The sequence below is a fragment of the Cydia pomonella genome, chromosome 12, assembly GCF_033807575.1.
Source record: "Cydia pomonella isolate Wapato2018A chromosome 12, ilCydPomo1, whole genome shotgun sequence".
Lineage (NCBI taxonomy): Eukaryota > Metazoa > Arthropoda > Insecta > Lepidoptera > Tortricidae > Cydia > Cydia pomonella.
This window is the reverse complement of record NC_084714.1, coordinates 7100909-7120476: the sequence shown is the minus strand read 5'-3', so window position 1 is coordinate 7120476 and position 19568 is coordinate 7100909. Positions and strand designations below refer to the sequence as shown.

Genomic DNA, 19568 nt, shown 5'->3' with positions numbered 1-19568 from the left:
TTCACAACACGCTCGATTCTTACAAATCTTACAATATGACAGTTGTTTTGGTGTTACTATAGCAATGGGCAGACAGGTTTATGTGTTGCTATAAAAGAAAACATTGAAATGAAACATTCAATTATAAAAGAACTATAGTTGGTCAAGCAAATCTTGTCAGTAGAAAAACGCGGCAAATTTGAAAAATCGCGGGCTAGCAACACTGTGTTCGAATAATTCCAAAATCGCGTGTAATCTGTGTTTTATCTGTAGAATGTGGATCGTCCATCTTGTTTGTTTACATTCCGAATCGGTGCTAATTCAAGAGAAATTTCTGCTCCCAGCATTAAAATAAATATAAATATATTAAATAATATTGTGCATGACCATAAGCAAAGTCAAGATGCCTACAATGTAAGTAAAATCATGCTCGTTGATCTTAACCATTAGAAAATTTTGAGGTTATGATAATTACTTCAAGATCCCGGAGAATTTTTAAGATAATGTGCAGTTTTTTCTGTTTCAGGGTTAAAAGGCTTAAATAAAGATAAAACGTATGCCTAAATATATCCAATAAGACCACGAATTGTGCCCTCGAAACCGCAACTGATTCGATTGTTCCCAATATCAACAGACGAAGTCCTCAAATATTTTCAAAGGTAACTTTTTTAAACAATCTTAAGACGTTTAAGAACCTTGATTATACCTACTTTCTTTCGCAACATCAACCTAATACTTCCATATGTTTGTTGCAGGATTAAAACTCGCCCAATATAAGGCGTTCGTAAAAGTTTCTCTTCATACAAAACTTACCTACGGCGGTTTACGTACATACGTGTACAACGCAAACAAGACGAAAAATAAACTTGTTAATTAAAAAAACTAAAAAAATTGGGACAATAGTTTAGATTATTATTGTAAAAGTTGTCCGTTTGTTAATCATCACGAAAATATATTATTTAGGCTGATTTGTTTCATGCACTCAGCTATTGCACATGTATACCTATGGAAAATCCTAGTTTATACTTTCTGAAGTCGGTATGTACCTATTTAAAAGAAGTTTTAAGTCGCTTTACCTGTTTGTTCAATAAATTAAAATAATTTATTCAGTGTGCATAATTTTAGAAAAATATTTTAACATTTAAATCATACCTTCTTTTATCCAGAAACAATATAACTCCATATTACTCACATGAGTGGAAGTTGTTAAGTTTCCATTGTCAAGGTATCTTTTATTAATATTTTGAGTACCTGAAATTGTGTCAGTTCCTGACAAGTCTTGAATAGACTAATGTGAAAGTTAATAAAATTTCTTAACAGCATTCTCCTGATATCTAAATGACTTTTTTAAATATCTACATATAAAATATGATCTAGCCAATACATGTAAATATCTAACATTTTTAGCCTGTATAAAAACAGTAGTGTGAGCAAAACCTTACCAAGCTAGCATGTAAGAGTGGTCTCAGAGATATTGGAATATCTCTGTACTATAAATTAGGCAAATTGCTTTAGACTAAGTTTTATGTGTAACTACTACTATAAGAATACATTTTGAAACTTGGAATGGAAACTTTAAACTTGAAATTACAAATTTTCAAACAGATCTGTTTTATGCTTAAGATGCAATAAGTGACTAGGTACAAAGTATTCTGATGCTTGGTTGGAGTGGACCAGTAACATTGGTAACTTAATGATATTTTTTCAATGAATGGCCTGAATTAAGTGTAAGTAAGCTAAAGTGACCCGTATCTTAATTGCCTTGAAATTAAATGAACACCAAAATATCTGCAGTTGTGTTTTATTTATTTTTAATCTGTATATTTATATAAATATATTGTAAAACCATTTCAAAATTACACTGGTATGTGAATGTGACATTGTTCAAGAGAAATACACTAATTTACAATTAACAAGTGGCATAATTATTTTCTTTGGGCTTCTTCAGTTTCTGAACTGATGTTAAAAACAGCTTTCTACCGTGGTGCTCATGTTCTCTTTGCTCCCTATTTGTCTTCTAAGTTTGCTAAAACAGAATAAAACCATGATGATGATGAAATGATGTAAATAGTCCAGATATTTGATATTTAATAAGCCCTGCAATTGTGACAAGAATAGTTACAGTGATACCCTACCAGGGCTACCGCTGCCAGTGATGGCTCAGGGGTTACTTACCTAGGTTTTAATATTTACCTATATAAAACAATGGATTGTTTTATTCTAGTTAAATTCAGTAGTATAGGTACCTACTAACAGCTCGTTTGGTAAAAAGTACTCGAGTGCAAATGCCTTAACCTTTACATTTATTTAGCTATGACATCTTCATGTTTAAGTTGAATATATATGTAGCAGATCTGCTCCTAAGCATACCAAAGGTTAAGAATGCGAGCGCTCGCCTTTTGCGTCCACCTTTTACTAAGCATACAAACCTTTATTTTAATTCAATCTATTGATATATTTTTCGATTGTACCTACCTAAATATGTCTAATTAGCTTTTGAAGGTTGCATAAAGGAGCATTTGTATTGCATTTTATCGTGATATATCTTTAATATTGAATTCCAACCGAGAAATCTGATAATATATTAAAATCCAGCTACCTGCGGAAGCAATGTCTTGATTCAAACATTATTTTCTCCAGCATAGTCCGTTTGCAAATAGGTATTTTTTGATCTCGTTTATCATATTGATTGACATCGTTTTTACTCCAGTTTAAATTGTCCCTCTCATAATAATAACAATTTCCAAATGCTGCAATAAACCGCGAGCTGCAATTTTAGTTGACGTACGAAGAGCGCGCTCAGCGGAAAAAAATATGTTTCGGTTCGATGTACATTGCTGCTTTTCTTAGCGCAATACTGCTCTGTGAGTGTTGCCATACTTCAGTTTGCTTTACATTGCTACTGACAGACTTTGCTTGACAGACTATATATTTTATTACACTTAAAAGTGCTGATTAATAAACCAAGTTTACTTTTTATGAATTTAGCATTAATTTTAATTATACTTGGTTGTCGCCGTTCATATCAAATCATGCTGTCAGCGCCATCTATTGGATTTTTAAATGTTTACTTGGCTATCATATAAACACCATAGATTGCGCTTTACGTCAGTGACACGAATACCTTACATAGAGTGATAGATGGCGCGCAAACCAACATAAGTGTGCTACTATCATAGCTTCTAGATGGCGTGCTAATCATTCACAGTTTTTAGGAACTTATTTCTTTAGAACTTTATTTGTTCATTTTTATTATAACTTTTATAAGTAAAAAAGGCAGGAAGGAAAAATATAAGACCCAGAAAACATCTCCCATATACATTTTGAACTCCACGTCTTTTTCTACTGAAAAATTTGGCTTACCAGAGTGTATTTCTCCCACGGACCTGGATGATTAATTTTATGTAAACCCTCATGATTTCTCGTGTAGAATTAGAAAAAGTAAATTGACGTTTGCGAGAGTATACCTACCGATATATTTCGATACATATAAGATTACTGAGTTAATATGGTAGGTAGGTACTTATATATGTCTGTATCTTATGTCACTATCAATATAGTTCGTTTCAACCACGATGACGCGCAGATTTGTCAAATCTAACCTTTAATAACATGACAATACGAGTCAAGGCACTACTATTATACTATATCATTATACTTACTTTCTTTTGATTAGCAAAAACGGAATAAAACGACTAAATAATAAAACTGAAACTTTTATTCAACTTATAACTCTTTCATATAAATAACGCTCTCCTTAAAAATAATTGGAAGCCTCTACATACAAAGATAGATTAAAATGTCACTTAATAGGATAGATTACAGAAATAATTACAAAACATCGACATTATGGTAGGTATGTATATGTATTTATAGAGACAAATAAATAATAAATACTGTCAATTCTATCTTTCTTTTCGTACGAGTACCAAGGTGGATGGCGCCACTCAACCAGTTCAAAGTCCCATATATATTGTATACAACGCTTTGATCTCCACATTTAATAACAAACTACATCTACTTAGCTCACTGGGACTGTTATATAGATTATTTAAATGAATGGCATCAATCTAAAAGTATAATACAATATTGAATTATATTTAATTCTCATAAGTTCGTTTAAAGTTTAAATCATTTTCAATCTGAATCGGTTTCTTTTATTTTGTTTCGTTCATTTTTCATCGAAACCAAAGTCAACTCTATTACGTTAAAATTTTACTGACAAATTTTTGATTTGTATCTTGTTATGGGACTTATCTTAGGATGTTATGGGACTTACGCAAAGTTATTGTGATAGTATTTTTATGGACCATAGGAGTATTTATTATATATTTACCTCCAGTCGCAGTCATAACTGATAAACAGAAGTGCAAGTCGGACTGGTAGCGAGATCTCCGTACCTATATTTATCACGAGAAATTTATGCAGTAACATGTAACTAGAATCATTTAATTAATAATATAACGTGGGGAAATCGTTTATAAAATGGTAGGTAGGTATCAATACTAACATATTAAGTAACACCTACGTAGGAATTTGTAGGTTACAGGTACATTTTCCATTTGAAAGGGACAATCCTCAAATAATTTTACACGTTAGTTCAAAAACAAAGGGTAGGTGTATTAATTCAATAAAAAATAAAATGATTCATTTAAAAAAGAGGATACTTTAGCATCTCCAGACTCTGTCAAGTTATATCAAATACTATATAATACATTTTTCTTGATTTCAATTTAAAAGCAGCGATATCTCCTAAATACTCATACATCTGTACAACATAAGCTTCAATACAATACAAAACGTTAAGGTAACAAACAATTAAAATAAGACTTTACATTTTGGTACGGAATCTCGTATTTCTTACAAACTATATGTGCCAAAGGTATCTATAATATCTTATACGTAAGCAGTTGGCAGAGTTCTCGCAGGCATCAGTTTTCACCTAGAAATAGACCATAAAGTTATAGAAAACTCGCTTGTAACGTCGCAACACCTACATTCCAGTTCGGATAATATTGTAGACAAGTAGGTAGGTATAAAGTAACTGGTATATTGTTAATCTCCTTAAAAGCCACCTCACACTCGCGTCCGTTTCCCGAGCGTCAGCGTCTAGTCAACTCTATGGCTGCTTGCTCGACGCAGCGTTGGCGAAACTGCAACACCATTTTCCATAGCGCTGACTAGACGCAGACGCTCGAAAGACGCTAGTGTGGGGTGGCACTTAGATGCGAGCCTCGTCTTTGATATAGATGGCTCCAAAGCTCTGAGGGCCTACCACGAAAAGCTGAATCTATTCCTTGCATATTCCAGCTATAGAGAGACAGGTAAAGAAATTTACATAGAGACAAAGAGACATACTTACTCCTTTAAATGGAGATCACCAGCCAGTCTTTATAGTTACTTGTCTCTTTCTTATCTTACCCAACATTTTGAAATGGGAACTACCTACTTACTACATTGTGATTGTGGACGAAATACGTGCTTTAACCTTTCGTATGCTTATTAGGAGCAGATCTGCTCCATATATACCTATTCAACCAAATTCAACTTAAACATGAATATGTCATGGTTGCTAAATAAATGGCAAATTTTTGACAGGCGCATACGAAAGGTTAATTTACAGTCAGCTCAAAAATATCTGCACAAGTCTTCTTACATGTAAATCAGTGTATAAGTATACGTCGTTGAACAGGTTACATCGTAAGAATTTTCCTAAAAGAAAGTGGCCAAGAGTCACATTTTGAATTTATTAATCTTATTCTTAGTGAAGTGTGTGGTAGTGTCCTGATCATAGGGAAGTTAACCCTTTGAACGGCACGCCTATCATGCGCGGTGTGCCATTGTGAACCTTATCGCTATGCAGGATGGTTGATATTGGGATGTAGCCGCGCGACTTTTGACGTTTTAGACGGTCAAAGGGTTGAACTTGGATTGCTTTTATTATTAAATTTATGATCTTTTAACCACTCTCGATCAATAAAAAATAATTACATAAATTACGTCACCAAAACTCCATGCAAAATACATGCTCTAAAACACTAAAAGCCAAATTCGATATTAAAACTAACCTAGTTTTTATTAAAAATTTACCTATTAGGCAGTTAAGTAAAACTAAAATTAACACATAAATTCACTGATACATTCGTTAATAATAAGTAAAAGACATCACAGCTAAAATACTAAGTAGCTACAGCTAGAAAAAAAATAACACAGGTGAACTGTGAACTGAACGAATTAATATATTATATGTTGGATGAATAAATAAAAATAAAATCACGCAATTTGATTCTTGATTCCATTTAATTTTGTAATTAAAATGATAGTTTTTTTTTGTCACATGAATAAATGTTTGGTTAATTTGCCGTTAAAAAACTACAAAACAAAGGTTTTGCTCAGCATTATACTATATTTTAAAGCATTGGTTGGTTAAATGCGTCTAATGATTTTCCATAATATTTGCGTGATGCTAGTATTTATAATTATTGTGTTGGTTTTTGATTACAGCTCTATATCTTATACTAAAGCATCTCGTATCTGTTAGGTATATATGTTACGGGGATATTGTAAAATTATTTTAAAACTGGTTAGCGTTGTTGTATTATTTCACAAATACACTTTGAATTAAAAATTACTTCTAGCTTTTAAATAGCAATTCATCGCTAGAAAAATAATTTATATCAGTATCGCGAATTTTCTTACAATTTTTTTTATGTAGGACCAAAATGCATCGCTTTGACACGTCTATCGTTTTGTCAAACCATTCGCACCTCAAAAATCTTTCTTATTTGACATAATAACAGTGCATCTCATTTTCTCTTACAGCGGGTAAACTTAGATTTTCGAAGTTCAAATCTTCAAATGTAGCTCCTGATAAAAATTTCTATGTCATTGTTTTTCGGCACTGTTGGGTAAGTCGACATTTAATGCTTTTTCCTACTCCTCTACTGTTATCTGTCATTTATGCATTCATTAACACGAATATAAGAACATACATAAAAGATTTCAAGAAAAGTCTATATTGTCTATTCCTCATAAAAGCTCTTGTGCTTTTATACGCTATAACGTTACTGCGATTAATGGCTACCAACCTAACAAAACCAAAACGAATACAGTTTTAAACTAAGTGCATTGATGCCAACTTACAAAATATTCATTTGGTTGCATAGTAAAAATAATTACTTCATAAGTCAGAAACACGCATGTGACACCCGTAATATAGCAATACCCATAGACTACGAAGACCGCTTAGCGTTGCTTGTTATTCTCCGTAGGCTACGGTGGCCAAAATTGAGAAAAAACTGTCCAAAAAATTAATTTAGCAAGTAGCAAGTACCAGGGCCTCATGAGTTACGAGGAGGTGTCGCCGACCGGCCGGCCGCGGCCCGCGGCGGGCCGGGCGCGTACCAAGGTATGCTCGCGCGTCTTGGCTATATACTTTTGCTGTAATTTGTTTACCTAAATTAAGATTTATTTTTGTTGACTCGTAGGAAAAATATTGTATGCAACGTTGTATAAGTAGGTCAAAAAATTCTCGTGGCGTATTCCTTTACAATGTTCGCCTACGCCTTCGGCTCCGGCTCACATTGTAACTCACGCCACTCGCCTTTTTTGACCCTTCTTATACAACTGTTGCATAAAATACTATTAAATTAAAGGAAAAATTGAAAAAAAATCCGGGTCGGGCAAGACATTCTCATGGTACATGTCGCTATGTGCCTCCCGTAAGCATTTGGTAAGCTTCATGAGCTCAGTTGGTTAAAAGCGATTGAGCCGGTGTTCCAAAAGGACGCAATATCGTGTCGCCTGAAGCGGTAAATTTATAAATTTTTCCTTAATTGAAAAATGTGTAGCATACAGACGTATCTGCGTGAAAAAAGTTTGTTCGACATTTAAAGTGCCCGTCATAAACAAAATAAGGTTTACAGTATCCCCCAACATTAAATAATTAGCATAGCGATGATAGTGACGACGGCGAGCAGCAAGCCCAGCAGCGTCAGCCAGTCCAGCTCGGCCAGGTGCTGCGATATCATCAGCGTGTAGGTACAAGCTAACATCAACGTGCCATCGTGCCAATCACGCTTCTGCGCGTCGCCTGCCAAAACAAAGGGGCTTAGAAAAATCAAACAAATTAGTGCGGGGATATTAGGACCTATATATGTACAGCGCGTTTTTTAACGCGTCAACGCGTGTTTCACCGTCACCTGCGTGTTTTCATACGGTGTATCGAAACAAATGCGTGTCGACGACGCGTTAAAAAACGCGGTGTTCATCTGTGCATAGACGCATAGGCCCATACTTTTGCAAGAACCAATACTTTTGACTTTGAATTTAGCAAACACAATATGTCAGGTGTTTGGATAGTTTTGTGGTGCAAATAAATGTAGGTCACACTCGACGAACCGTAAAGTAACTTGACTATAGTTTAGAGCTCGGAACTATGGTCCAAAATTAATTTGAATAACTTAGCTTAGATGATGGGACTGTTTATGGGACTTGTAATTATATTATATTATTTAATACACTAGCAACTGAAAGCTGATGCGTGTATATCACTGCACTTGTTCTTTTAACGATTCATTTTGTTTAAGTGTTTGTCAAATCTGTTTTTGTTTACTGATGGAGCAAATGTCAGTCTTCTGGTAATTTATTCCACTCACGATGCGGTTTGATAGAAAGTATGTAGTTCTACTTAATATTTGTTTAAATGGAATGAAAAGCACGACGTATAATCTAATAGAACAATTGTAAATAACTATACTTCATTACGTCTTGTTTTTCTAGCAAATTCATGAGTTTGCAGAATTTTGCCAGCACTGGGCTGCAGAATTTTGCCAGCTCTGCCAACTGGTTATATAGAATTCTAATATAAGAGCAACTAAAATAAGTTGGAAAAATTACTGCTATTTTGAACGAAAAAACGAACGCACGTATTCAACGATTGACATTTCGGGTTTTCGTAGTAGTGGTAAGTCGTTTAGAGTGACTTTCGTTTAATTGCCTTTATTTAGCGGTTTTGTCATTCCGCTGCTATGATTGGTGCTTGCGAAAATTACGTCTAATGTGAGACACAAAAAGCGATGGTTAAAATGAAAACCACACACCATGCATGATAATGGGCCACATACCTCGTGATTCGCTTTGTGAATTGTTTTGCCTCTTAGCTCGCCACGGTACTACGTTAGTTGGCAGGTCTTGGCTCGCCGGCTCTTCTATCCGATCTACGGACAATCGCCCTAGTTGCTGATTCATAGTCTGAACTAGTTTTGGTGAGCTTAGCTCATCTCTCACTTTCTCAGGTTCTTTTTGATCTACACTGTGCAGTTTTAGATTTCCATCTAAATTGAATATTGTCGCCAATTCTTCGGATGAATTGTATTCAGCAGAATCAGCGGCATCTTTCTTTACCTCTAAATCATCTTCGTAAATGGATAAATTAACAGATGCTCTATTAGGTACTGGTTTTGGCACTTCTTGAGTCACTTGGCTCAATTGCTTACTAGCCTCAGTTATACCCGTTACTTTAGGTTTATTGCTATCGTCATCTTTTGGTAATTTAGGAACAAATAACTTGTCATTAACTTGCGATATTCCAGCAATCAAATCAGAAATGCCATCTTTCAATTCCTTGAAGGCATTTATTTCATTTATTTCTTGTAATTTTTCATCTGAATTCAAAAAGGGATTGGTCGATTTAATTTTTTGTGGAGATATTTTTTTCTCATTATTATAGTCAAAATCGTTTTGATTCTTTAATTCAACTTTAATAGAGTCATCCTGAACTGTTAATGGACAAACATCTGGTACCAGCTTTTTCTCTGGAGTCATAACTGTGGTTTCTTGGGCCTTTAATGGCTTTTCGGTTTTATCGATATAACTTGAAAGCTTTAAGCTTTCGTCATCGAAATTCAACTCTTTCTCATGGCTATGCTTAAGTTGATCTTCTACTCTGTGTAACTGATCTGATATTGCAAGAAGGCTGTCTTCTGTTTTTTGGCCTTTAGTTTGTTCGGTATCAGACTTCACATGCCTGTTAGCGGGTTCACTCACAATCTCAGAGTGTACATTGACTAATTTTATTTCTGGTTGAGAATTATCATAAGAATCACTGGTTAGGCCATTCAAGAAATGTGACCTACTGTCTGATATCCTGGTATTTATATTTGGTCTTTTCTCCGTGTTATTATTTCTATTTTTATCTAGTTCAGCTAAAGCTACGCCTAACTTATTACTAGTGTCCATTGCTTCCTGTGCGAGCATAGTGAGGACCTGCTGAAATTCGTCTTTAGACGATCGCTTAGAAGCTTGTGGTGATCGATTTGATGGGGATGAACTTTTGGACTTATCACAAGATGCAGGTTTTGGGAGGTATTTATCGTCATTATGAATGCATGAATCGTCTTTTGCGAAATGATGATTTGGCGAGTGCGAGTTATTGACGAAGAGACCAACAGTATTATGCCTTTGCTTTACCTTATTTCGAGGATAGTGCTCTGGCTCGTTGTCATTGTTTTCGAAAGTGTCCCGCAAGCGCCTCATGACGTCACTGTTGCTATGAGTTTTTTGCAACGTTGCCACTTTGCTCATATTAAGCGCGTCGTCGATTTCTTTTTGAATCATAGTAAAAATATTAGCTGAAAGAGACCTAACCGCTCGTTTCTTTTTAAGATTAGCTGCGGATTCTTTAGTGTACGGATACTCGTTATAATTGTGATTGTTATTTATGTGACCATAATCCTCTCCGTTAAACAACGATGAATGTCTAGCATCTTTCCTTAAACTTCTGTATGCTAAATCATCTGACACAAGGTCCGGTGATCTCCTGGGAATAAATCGCGAGCGTCCCTTACTCTCAGGCGTCGCATGTAGATAGTCACTTTGAGGAGCAGGAGATACTGGTCCTAGAGGAATTCCAAAAGGTGGTTGTGGTTCAAGAGTTTTCAAACGGTTGTTCGTTTGTTTTATATTTCTGTAAACAACGTCGTCATGGACAATATCTGGTTCGTCCCGCCCCGAATATCTTTCGTCGTCTGAAGCATAAGGTACGTACACCGGCGAAGCAAGCATGTAACTGATCTGTGCTTGTGCTTCCTTCAAATTTGGTTTTTCTTTTGAGAACGAATTCATTCTACGGAATGCCATATCGTCTTGCAATTTATCGGGCAGTGTTGATCTCCTTGATATCCGCCGAAGCGGCGTTGATGGTTGACTTCTCAACTGGACCTCGTCATCGTTCCCATTCCAGTCATTGAAGTGATCATTATATTTTGGAGTCATTGACTCTCGTCTTTCAGCCCTGTCTAGCAGGTCTTCGTCTCCTAATCCTAAGCTATTGTAAATTGCCTCAAGTTCGTTGAGAGCGTCATCAAGGTTAGTTGATTTACGACGTTCTGAGCTCTTGTCGTCATCTGAAGGTATTTGATAGCTGTTAGTTACAAAGGTGTCAGATTTATGACGGACGTGTGTTTTAGAGGTCGGGGAAGTCACCACTTTAGGCGGTTCAACAGTGACCGACCTCTTATACTCGGTCGTTGCTTTCCACATTTTGGCACCATCTATAACATCTCGTGACTGATCAACGCTTGTTGCCCTATTCTTATTTTGGTTGTCAATATTCTCTATATGACTCGGTATACTATTACTTCCCTCTGAATAATGGTGCATTCGGGGTGTATTCCTGACATGCTCACTGTTGCTTCTAGAGTTGGCATAGATGTTCTGTTGTTTTTTCTGTCTTTCGGCATCGTCTAATTTCTTCCAAAATTCAGAAGCGTTTCTCGGTCTACGATAAACACTTTCAGCGACATTAACTGATGTTTGAGAATCGCTAAGGTATTGATTTTCGCAGCCGTTTTGACTAGTTTTTATGCTTATAGGTCTACGAGATCTGGGACTGTGGTCAGCATAGTAGAGGAAATCGTTCCTGGATTGGACTGGTTCAGGTTTCACTACGTTGGGTTGTTCGATTTTATTTCTCCATGGTGGTGTAAAAGCATAAATTCCATAGTGATTAGGTTCAGCGGAAACTGATGCTGGCCTTCTGGGCTGCTCGGTTTTCTGATACAAATGTTGCAAGTATTCGTTGTTTTGCATAGCAAGGTGATCTTCAGAGTTAGATATCGGTCGTCGTAGTCCGTTAGGCCCATGATTAATCGATCTCTCTTGACTCCGTCTCATTACTCGTTCGAAGTCGTTGTTAGGTACGCCGTGCGTAATGTTTTGGTTGCTGCCCATCCTATCGGATACTACAGAATGGTTTTCATAGTACATCGATATAGGGGTTGCAACTTTTCTATGCATATCTCGAGGCGGTGGCACTGGTGGGGCTCGTTCCTCTCTTTTAATATTCGTAACATTTCCTAGAGGAAACTTAACGTACATGACTTTATCTGCGTTTTCATCAGGGCATGGTACAGATTTTTCCCTGTTATTGTTAGCGTAAAACGGTTCTTTGACAAAGTTACCTTTAAAAGGTATGGAATAGTTAATATGTTCGTTGTTAATTTTGGCATTAAAATTAATAGATGAAGGGTAACTTTGAGTTGATGGAAATGAAGATATTGACTCGGATTTAATTGGTCGGCGGGTTAAATCGTTGCCTAGTTCAGGTTTTTGATTGTTTTGTTCTCGTTTGCAGGTGCCGTAACCACTGCTTTGGCTTGTGGGGGTTCGTGTAAGCATTTCCACTTCAGCTTTCGTGTATCCCTGCTGCAGCAGTTCGGCTTCTTTGTTGAGCTGGTTCTCCTCGTCTCTCGAGAGTCTTTTGATGTAGCGTTCGTTTCGAGCGCTTCGTGACCTCTTATTCAGCGAGCTGTCACGTGAGCGCATCAATGAGTCGTCGCTCCTGAATCGGACCATTGAAGATGAATTTGAAGACTTCAAAGATTCTTCATCGCTGCTCGATTCCCCTCTCATGCTGTTCCGCAATGCTTCAACTCGGGCTTTTAGTCGGCCTTTCCTCGTCTTTCTCATCGTAGGTTCTGGACAAACTCTTCCTGACATCGTGGAAACGTCATCCCTTAAGCTCAGAGACTCCTTAGACGGTTGAACTTCCCTGGTTTTAGGCCTGTAGTTTATGAAACCAGCGGATGGGTCGGAAAGCACTCCATCGTCAGTGAAGTCACGACCATTGGGTTTAGCTAAGCTCTGGGCCCGCCTAGTTTCTCTTATAACTATATGGTCGAAGTTGTTGACTGCAGGTGTCCTTTTCTTCTTTTTATTAGATTTCCTCTTGGACGTGGAGCGCAAACTGCCACCCTCTTCGCTTTCTGATGAAGATCCACTTTCGTCATCCTTCTTTTTTCGCCTGAAGAGCTTTCCGATAGACCACTTCTTGTCTTTCTTGCGTTCTGGGTCAGCCGGCTGCGGAGCTCTGATGACTTGGTGCTGTGGGGCGCCATGGTCGCCATTGTAGGGGCGGTAGGCCGCCGTGGAAGCCCCCGAGATGTCTCGGTGCGGCACCGGAGGTGAGTTGACTGCCTGAAAAACAAAAAGCAAACGATAAATAAAATGAAATAAAATTAAATAAAGGGTTTGGTTTAATAAATATACACTGAAAAGTTCAACAAATTCGTAGTGATAAAATTGTATTATGGAAATAACACATAATTTACATAACTAACGACAGTTGTTACGAACTGCGAACGAAAAACTCGCCTTGCTGTCTAGAAGATAAATTAGTCAAGGGCGATCTGTTGGCTGCTATTCAATTTTAAGAATTTTATGAATAGTTTCTTTGTTTCTGACGCGGAGTAATATGGAATTTAATAATTGTGATTTATGTATACTTCCTAAAATGCGATATCATTAGTTTATCGGTGGATATCTCAGGTTAAAAGTTCAAAGTCACATTCAGATTTGTTTACGTCTTTTTGCCAGCTAACTGTTAAAACGTGTACGGTGACTACCAGTTAGCATTAATAATGATTTTTTTCGGTAGTTTGTCATGTAGTTGGACTTATGATATGGAATAATGTTTGCAAAGAACTCACAGGCAGGAATGATCTGAAAAAGTTATTATTCGGTCGTTCCGCTACCTCAATCATGGCCACCGTAATTCTCACATAACACTGTATCCAAAATTAATGTATACCCAACCCCTACACTAAAATAAGATTAAATAACAAAAATTTCACATTTGACCATTATCTTTAATTAAATTGGCGACACATTTTCAAACAACAACCACCGTTAAACTCAATATATACAATCACATCACATTTAAAACACTGATTAACCTCAGCAGGTTCGATAACTAGTCCCTATTCCAAAATACTACTCTCTATTTGTTAGAAAAACAAACGCGTAAGTATTTTTAGACATTTTCCGCGCGGTGCGCGTGCGTTTCGCTCCGCTCGTCCCGTCGACTCGTGAAATCTCAAGATTATTTCAGCCTCGCATTCTGTATACTACTTATATCAGATTGAAATAACCTTTATATCTATGGAATAGGGGTTATAATTGGTAAATCAGTGGATTAAGGTGCGTGAAATCCATGTTATCCTATATTTCGTAGCTATAATAACACAGACGGCTCCATTGGGCATCGGCTCCACAATCTTAATTATTTATAAACTCACGAGCGGTTTATTTATTTTTATTTTGTATGCAATTCTCAGTTGGGAACGCATGGAATTCACAGCTAAACTAATTTATAGAGGTTGGTAATGTTTAGTGAAATAAGAGAGTGATTTATTCAGGGTGTTTACTGTTTAGTTTAAAATAAATATGTATTATCGTAAACGACGTTAACTGTGCATTGACAGATGAATCAAGAGTAGTTGTTTATTAGTGACAAGACTTGGCAGCATGACTTGAGTAAGTAATTAAAGAACATTGACATTTTGTTATTAATATCATCGCGTTTATTTTCGTTTCGGGCAATAACACATTCAACACCAACGATAACTAAGTACCTATTAAGGCATTCCAAATTATTAGGTATTCCAGGTTAACCTGTGCATTTAATTAATGATCTATAAAATCTGCGACATCGTTTTCGATGGATTATGTTAACAATGGCGGATCTTATCGACGAACGGTTCAACACAACACAGCACGTTCCATCTGCAAATTGTTATACCCATCCCATTCATGTTGCATACATTTTCAGACTTATTTATTTAATCTTTATTGGACAATACATGAAGTTACAAATGGCGGACTTAATGCCTTAAGACTTAACAACTGTTCATATTTTTTCCTTCATCGACGGCGGTGGTGACCAGGCATACAGCTGCATCTGATAGCGGTTTGTCTAGCCTACAGACGCTGGGAACTCCAGCCGGCCTAGCCAAGGCGACAATCGCTATCGCTTCGACAATGAAACGCTTTGTGTCTCTTTATCACTCTTCCATATTAGTGCGACAGTGACAGTTGCGTTTTGTTCGCTACGGAGCGTAAGCGATTTGCATGTTGGTTACGCAGCCAGGGGTTGCAAATAAGCATTTTCACCCTTTTAAACTTCTACGCTCGATTCAAACCCACGGCGTTAAATCAGTGCAGTGTTATAAAATAAATGTTCTTTCCCACTCTAATCTCCCAATGAATCGTTAGTATCTCCCTCTAACTATAACAGCTAATGTGGCACTTCGGCTAATGGCGACGCACGTTAATGCGCGAAAGCTTTTACTGCATTTGCCGACTGTCGAACAGGTCACTCCCGCTAGACGAGAAATGGAGTCAGAACAAGCTAAGTTGTCAAGGATTTAAATAGTGCAGCCTGTGCAAGGGTAAGTAAACGTCATAATTTCATTTTTGACATTTAAGACATTTAAGACATTTAAGTTAATAAATATATAAATATTGGTTGTCAAAACCGCTGCCAACTTATCTTGGTCTGAATTTAGGTAAAATGAATCCTCCTAGCCCTTTAACAATTCAAATTATAAGAAATCCTCAGTTCAAACCTCATTGCCACTGAAAAATACAAATTGATGACGTTATAGAGAGGTAATTTTTTCCCTATACGAGTAAAATCTTATTGTGCCCTAAAATAAATAAGTAAGTTAATTTAGCATTCTCATTTCTCCATTGTCTAAACACTAAACTAAAGATTGTCTGGAAGAGATCGCTCTTTAGCGATATGGCCGCCTGTTTTTTACCTATGGTTTTGAATATTATGTATGCTCCAGAATATTTATTTTAAGGTGCACCTTAAATTTATATAAAAATATATTAAATAAAGAGGATTTGTTATGTATTAATAAATATAATGGGATTTTCTTACACAAATGGACTCAAGATAATATTGAGTGCAAAGTGCGGAATATATTATAAACCACAACAACGCACCGCACGGGTTGAACTTTCATCAGATGCCTATCAACTGTCAGATGACTAATAACATATATTAGTACTATTTTTAATTAAAGGAATACATTTTAATTAAAGGAAAAATGTAATAATTGTGCCTCCCTAAGGCGTGTGAACAAAAAGAATGAATGGAAAAGTTGGTATATATATGCTTCTGGTATTATGCTTCGGTAGCTCAGTTGGTCAAGACCGGCTGGACCGGTGTTCCCAAAGGTCACAAATTTTGCCCAAAATGGTGAACTTTTTCTTTAATTTAAAAACTAACATGTCCCACAAAAATATGGTCATCCAGTCATCCGCAGCAAGAACATGACTTGCAGTCACCACACATTGGCTACCATATCTACAAAATTAGCAATACAGCGCAATCGCTCATTTTAGTTTGCGTCCACGCACATCCACTGAATACTATCGAACAGAAAAACGAAACGAAACGCTATCTGTCTCTATCACACTAATATGGAAGAGTTTCGTTTCGTTGTCTGCAAACGATTGTCATCTTGCCATACATTAGGTAGGTATTATGTAACGTCTGTAGGTGGTAGTCTGTGATCGAAGGTCAATCTTCGCTTGACGTATTAAGGAAATGCTCTCGAGATTTTCTAAGCCAATCTAAGACTTCTCGTATAGAGTGCATTTCGCATTTCGTTTCCATCTTAGAAAACTCAGATCGAAAACACGATTCCTGGTTTCAAGTCCGCATTGCATGACGTTCAATGTGTATTTGTGGAATTTGATTGTGAATTAGACAAAGAAATTACAGACCACCTATGTTAACGGCACCAATCATGGAACATTTAAGAGAAAAATTGGAGTGTTTTTGATATTTCACCGACACCTGTAAAATTTCTACCGCTTTACGCTTTAAAAGTTGAAAGTCCAATTCGTCCTTTATGTTTTATATATATTTAATGAAAGCTAATACTGCAATTGTTTTCAATATTATTAACCAATGAAAACTGTTGGTTTTTGCTCGTCATGGAATGTATGGCGCCATTCATTTTCAAAATAACAAATATCAATGAAAAATTAAACTTAACTTATTTGTTGACAATAATCTTTCTTTCACCGGTCTCCCTCATTGAAGTCGGTTTTTTTTCTTAAAAATTATTGATTATTATAACGTATACAATAAATTGTTTAATAATATTTTCCATAATGTCAATATCTATAGAGAGGAAATGGTGATTACATTTATATGTAGAAGCGGTCTACTGTCCTCCGTACATAGAAAAATCAATCACCCCACAAACATTTACATATCACGGCTACACTCACTTGACTTATTTCGTCGCCATTGGCGACATGTTTCGAACCCATCGGGGGTCCTTCCTCAGACTTGAGTGCTCGCCTCGGCTGCACTCCGTGCACTCAATATTTTAGTATTTAGATGTCTCACGAAAGTTTAATGTTAATCAACAGAAATCGATAATCATAGCAGTCGAATGAAACCATTATGTTCTCCAACACAAGCCCTTAAGCTAGTTAGATTAGATATCCGTCCATACAGTAACTCGAGAAAACGTACGAGTATCAAAGGCTACTCTGAATCCGAAATAACTCGAGATGAGTCAAGTGCACGTGTCGCTTTTGAACTATTTTAGGGTTCCTTTGTATAGGCGAACCTATTTGTAAGTCTACTGAAATAAATACCGATAAATTAGACCGAGAGATGTCTAGTTATTATTAGGTGCGTGTAGGTGAAGTAACAATGTAGTTTTGCCATTAATAATAGAATTTATATGATTAGTTATGACAGCTATACTTTTGAAAGCTGAAGAAAATATCATAAGCTGTTATACAGTTGTATGAATACAGACAGCATCAATAGTAGCGTATGAAATAACACGCCAAAAGTATGTGTTACTCTTGAGTACTATTCTAAATAGATCATTTAATTCAAAAGTAGCGGCAACAGTTTAATTATTCTACCATTCGTGTCATCCACGATGACGTGCAGATTTATCAAATATAACTTCTAAGAACATGACGTTAGGAGTTAAAGCTCGCATCTTCGTGAATGACACGATCTATATATGTAAGAGATTATAAATTAGACATTTCTGTTTTTGTCAAGTTATCAGAAAATGGTGGATACTTTAAATGCATCGTCTGATACGCACTGATCACTGACTGATGTACTGCAAACAAATTATTTAAACTGTTATAGTTTTCCAAACCTTCCGTTAAGTTGTACCAAAAGCGCCCAATAAAGTATCATTTTTAACCTAAACAGCCCTAAGTTATTTCAGTCAGCTAAATTAAAACTTAAATAACAAAATAACAGTCTCCAATATTTTTAGCGTAGTAAATAAATAAATCGGGTATTCCGTGCCTGATACTAGTCAGTTAGATTTGCTTTAACAGCGAGGACCCTTGGCGTGGGGCCAATCCTGCTATTAGTAATGTGTCGACGCAATACAGTCATTACTGGGTTTTAGTGTAAGTAATCCTACCTTGTTAAAGTGGAAATACTGATGGATACGAGTAGTTCGTAATGTTACGCATTATTGTAGGTTAAATGTGTAGCTGAGCAGTTTAGAAGTGCGATTTTTCAACCAGAGGGAAAAGTATCTTATCAAATTTTGAAGCTCGTCACAGACGGAGCGATAATATATATTTTACAGTACATATGGGGCTACTTTATAGCACTAGTGCGAAAAGTAGCATATTACGTTACTGTGTCGAACATTTAAAGGGCCATATGTACTGTAAAACGTTGTACGATACATGTGCGAATAGGTAATTCGCATCTCGTGTCGATTTAAAACACTCCCTTCGGTCGTGTTTTAATTTATCGCCACTCGTTTCGAATTTCCTATTTTTCGCACTTGTATCGTAATGTACTATTGTTATATTACGAAATCCTATAGAAAGGCATATAAAGATACCTTGCTTTTAAGCTCGGTATATTACGATATATTTTGGTTTATTCCGTCGTCCATATAAAAAAAGCGTTTTGTCCATTTTTAAATCCCAAAAATTTAAGTTATATTGTATGGATAGTTAATCAGCAATATTATTTTTAAGTGTTCTATCATGTATCTATCTGTTCGTAGGCGCTTTTCAAGCTTTCCTATGTTATCGGTAAAAAAATAAAGCGTCAAAATGAAACCATTGTACCGATTCTTATTTTCATTTTGTGGTCATTGGTTACAGTCCAGAGTAGTCACTTTGTCCGTTTTAAATAGAATAGGCGGCGATTGGCCCGTCCACTTTCCTCATTGCCTCATATAACATTTTGTCGCTAACTGTAAAATGACACTACATATTTCTCG

General features: G+C 36.3%; 1 protein-coding gene and 1 long non-coding RNA gene across 4 annotated transcripts in view; both read right to left on the bottom strand.

Moving 5' to 3' along the window:
• Positions 1 to 1763: 1763 nt before the first annotated feature.
• LOC133523382 (uncharacterized) lies at positions 1764 to 2911 on the bottom strand. Its single transcript, XR_009800220.1, has 2 exons — positions 2579 to 2911; positions 1764 to 2005 (listed from the first exon to the last, which is right to left on the bottom strand). It is a non-coding gene; the product is annotated as an uncharacterized LOC133523382 (long non-coding RNA).
• Positions 2912 to 3679: 768 nt separating this feature from the next.
• LOC133523380 (uncharacterized) overlaps positions 3680 to 19568 on the bottom strand; it is a 189563-nt gene continuing 173674 nt past the window's right edge. The window contains exons 1-3 of one of the 3 annotated variants that reach the window (XM_061858913.1): positions 13968 to 14476; positions 9105 to 13455; positions 3680 to 8071 (exon numbers count right to left, since the gene is read on the bottom strand). In XM_061858913.1, the coding sequence (XP_061714897.1) occupies positions 7917 to 8071; positions 9105 to 13455; positions 13968 to 14021 (4560 nt within the window). In that variant the 5' untranslated portion in view covers positions 14022 to 14476 and the 3' untranslated portion in view covers positions 3680 to 7916. Of the gene's footprint in view, positions 8072 to 9104; positions 13456 to 13967; positions 14477 to 19568 lie in introns of those variants that run through there. The other 2 variants (XM_061858915.1, XM_061858914.1) reach the window with 2 other exon arrangements.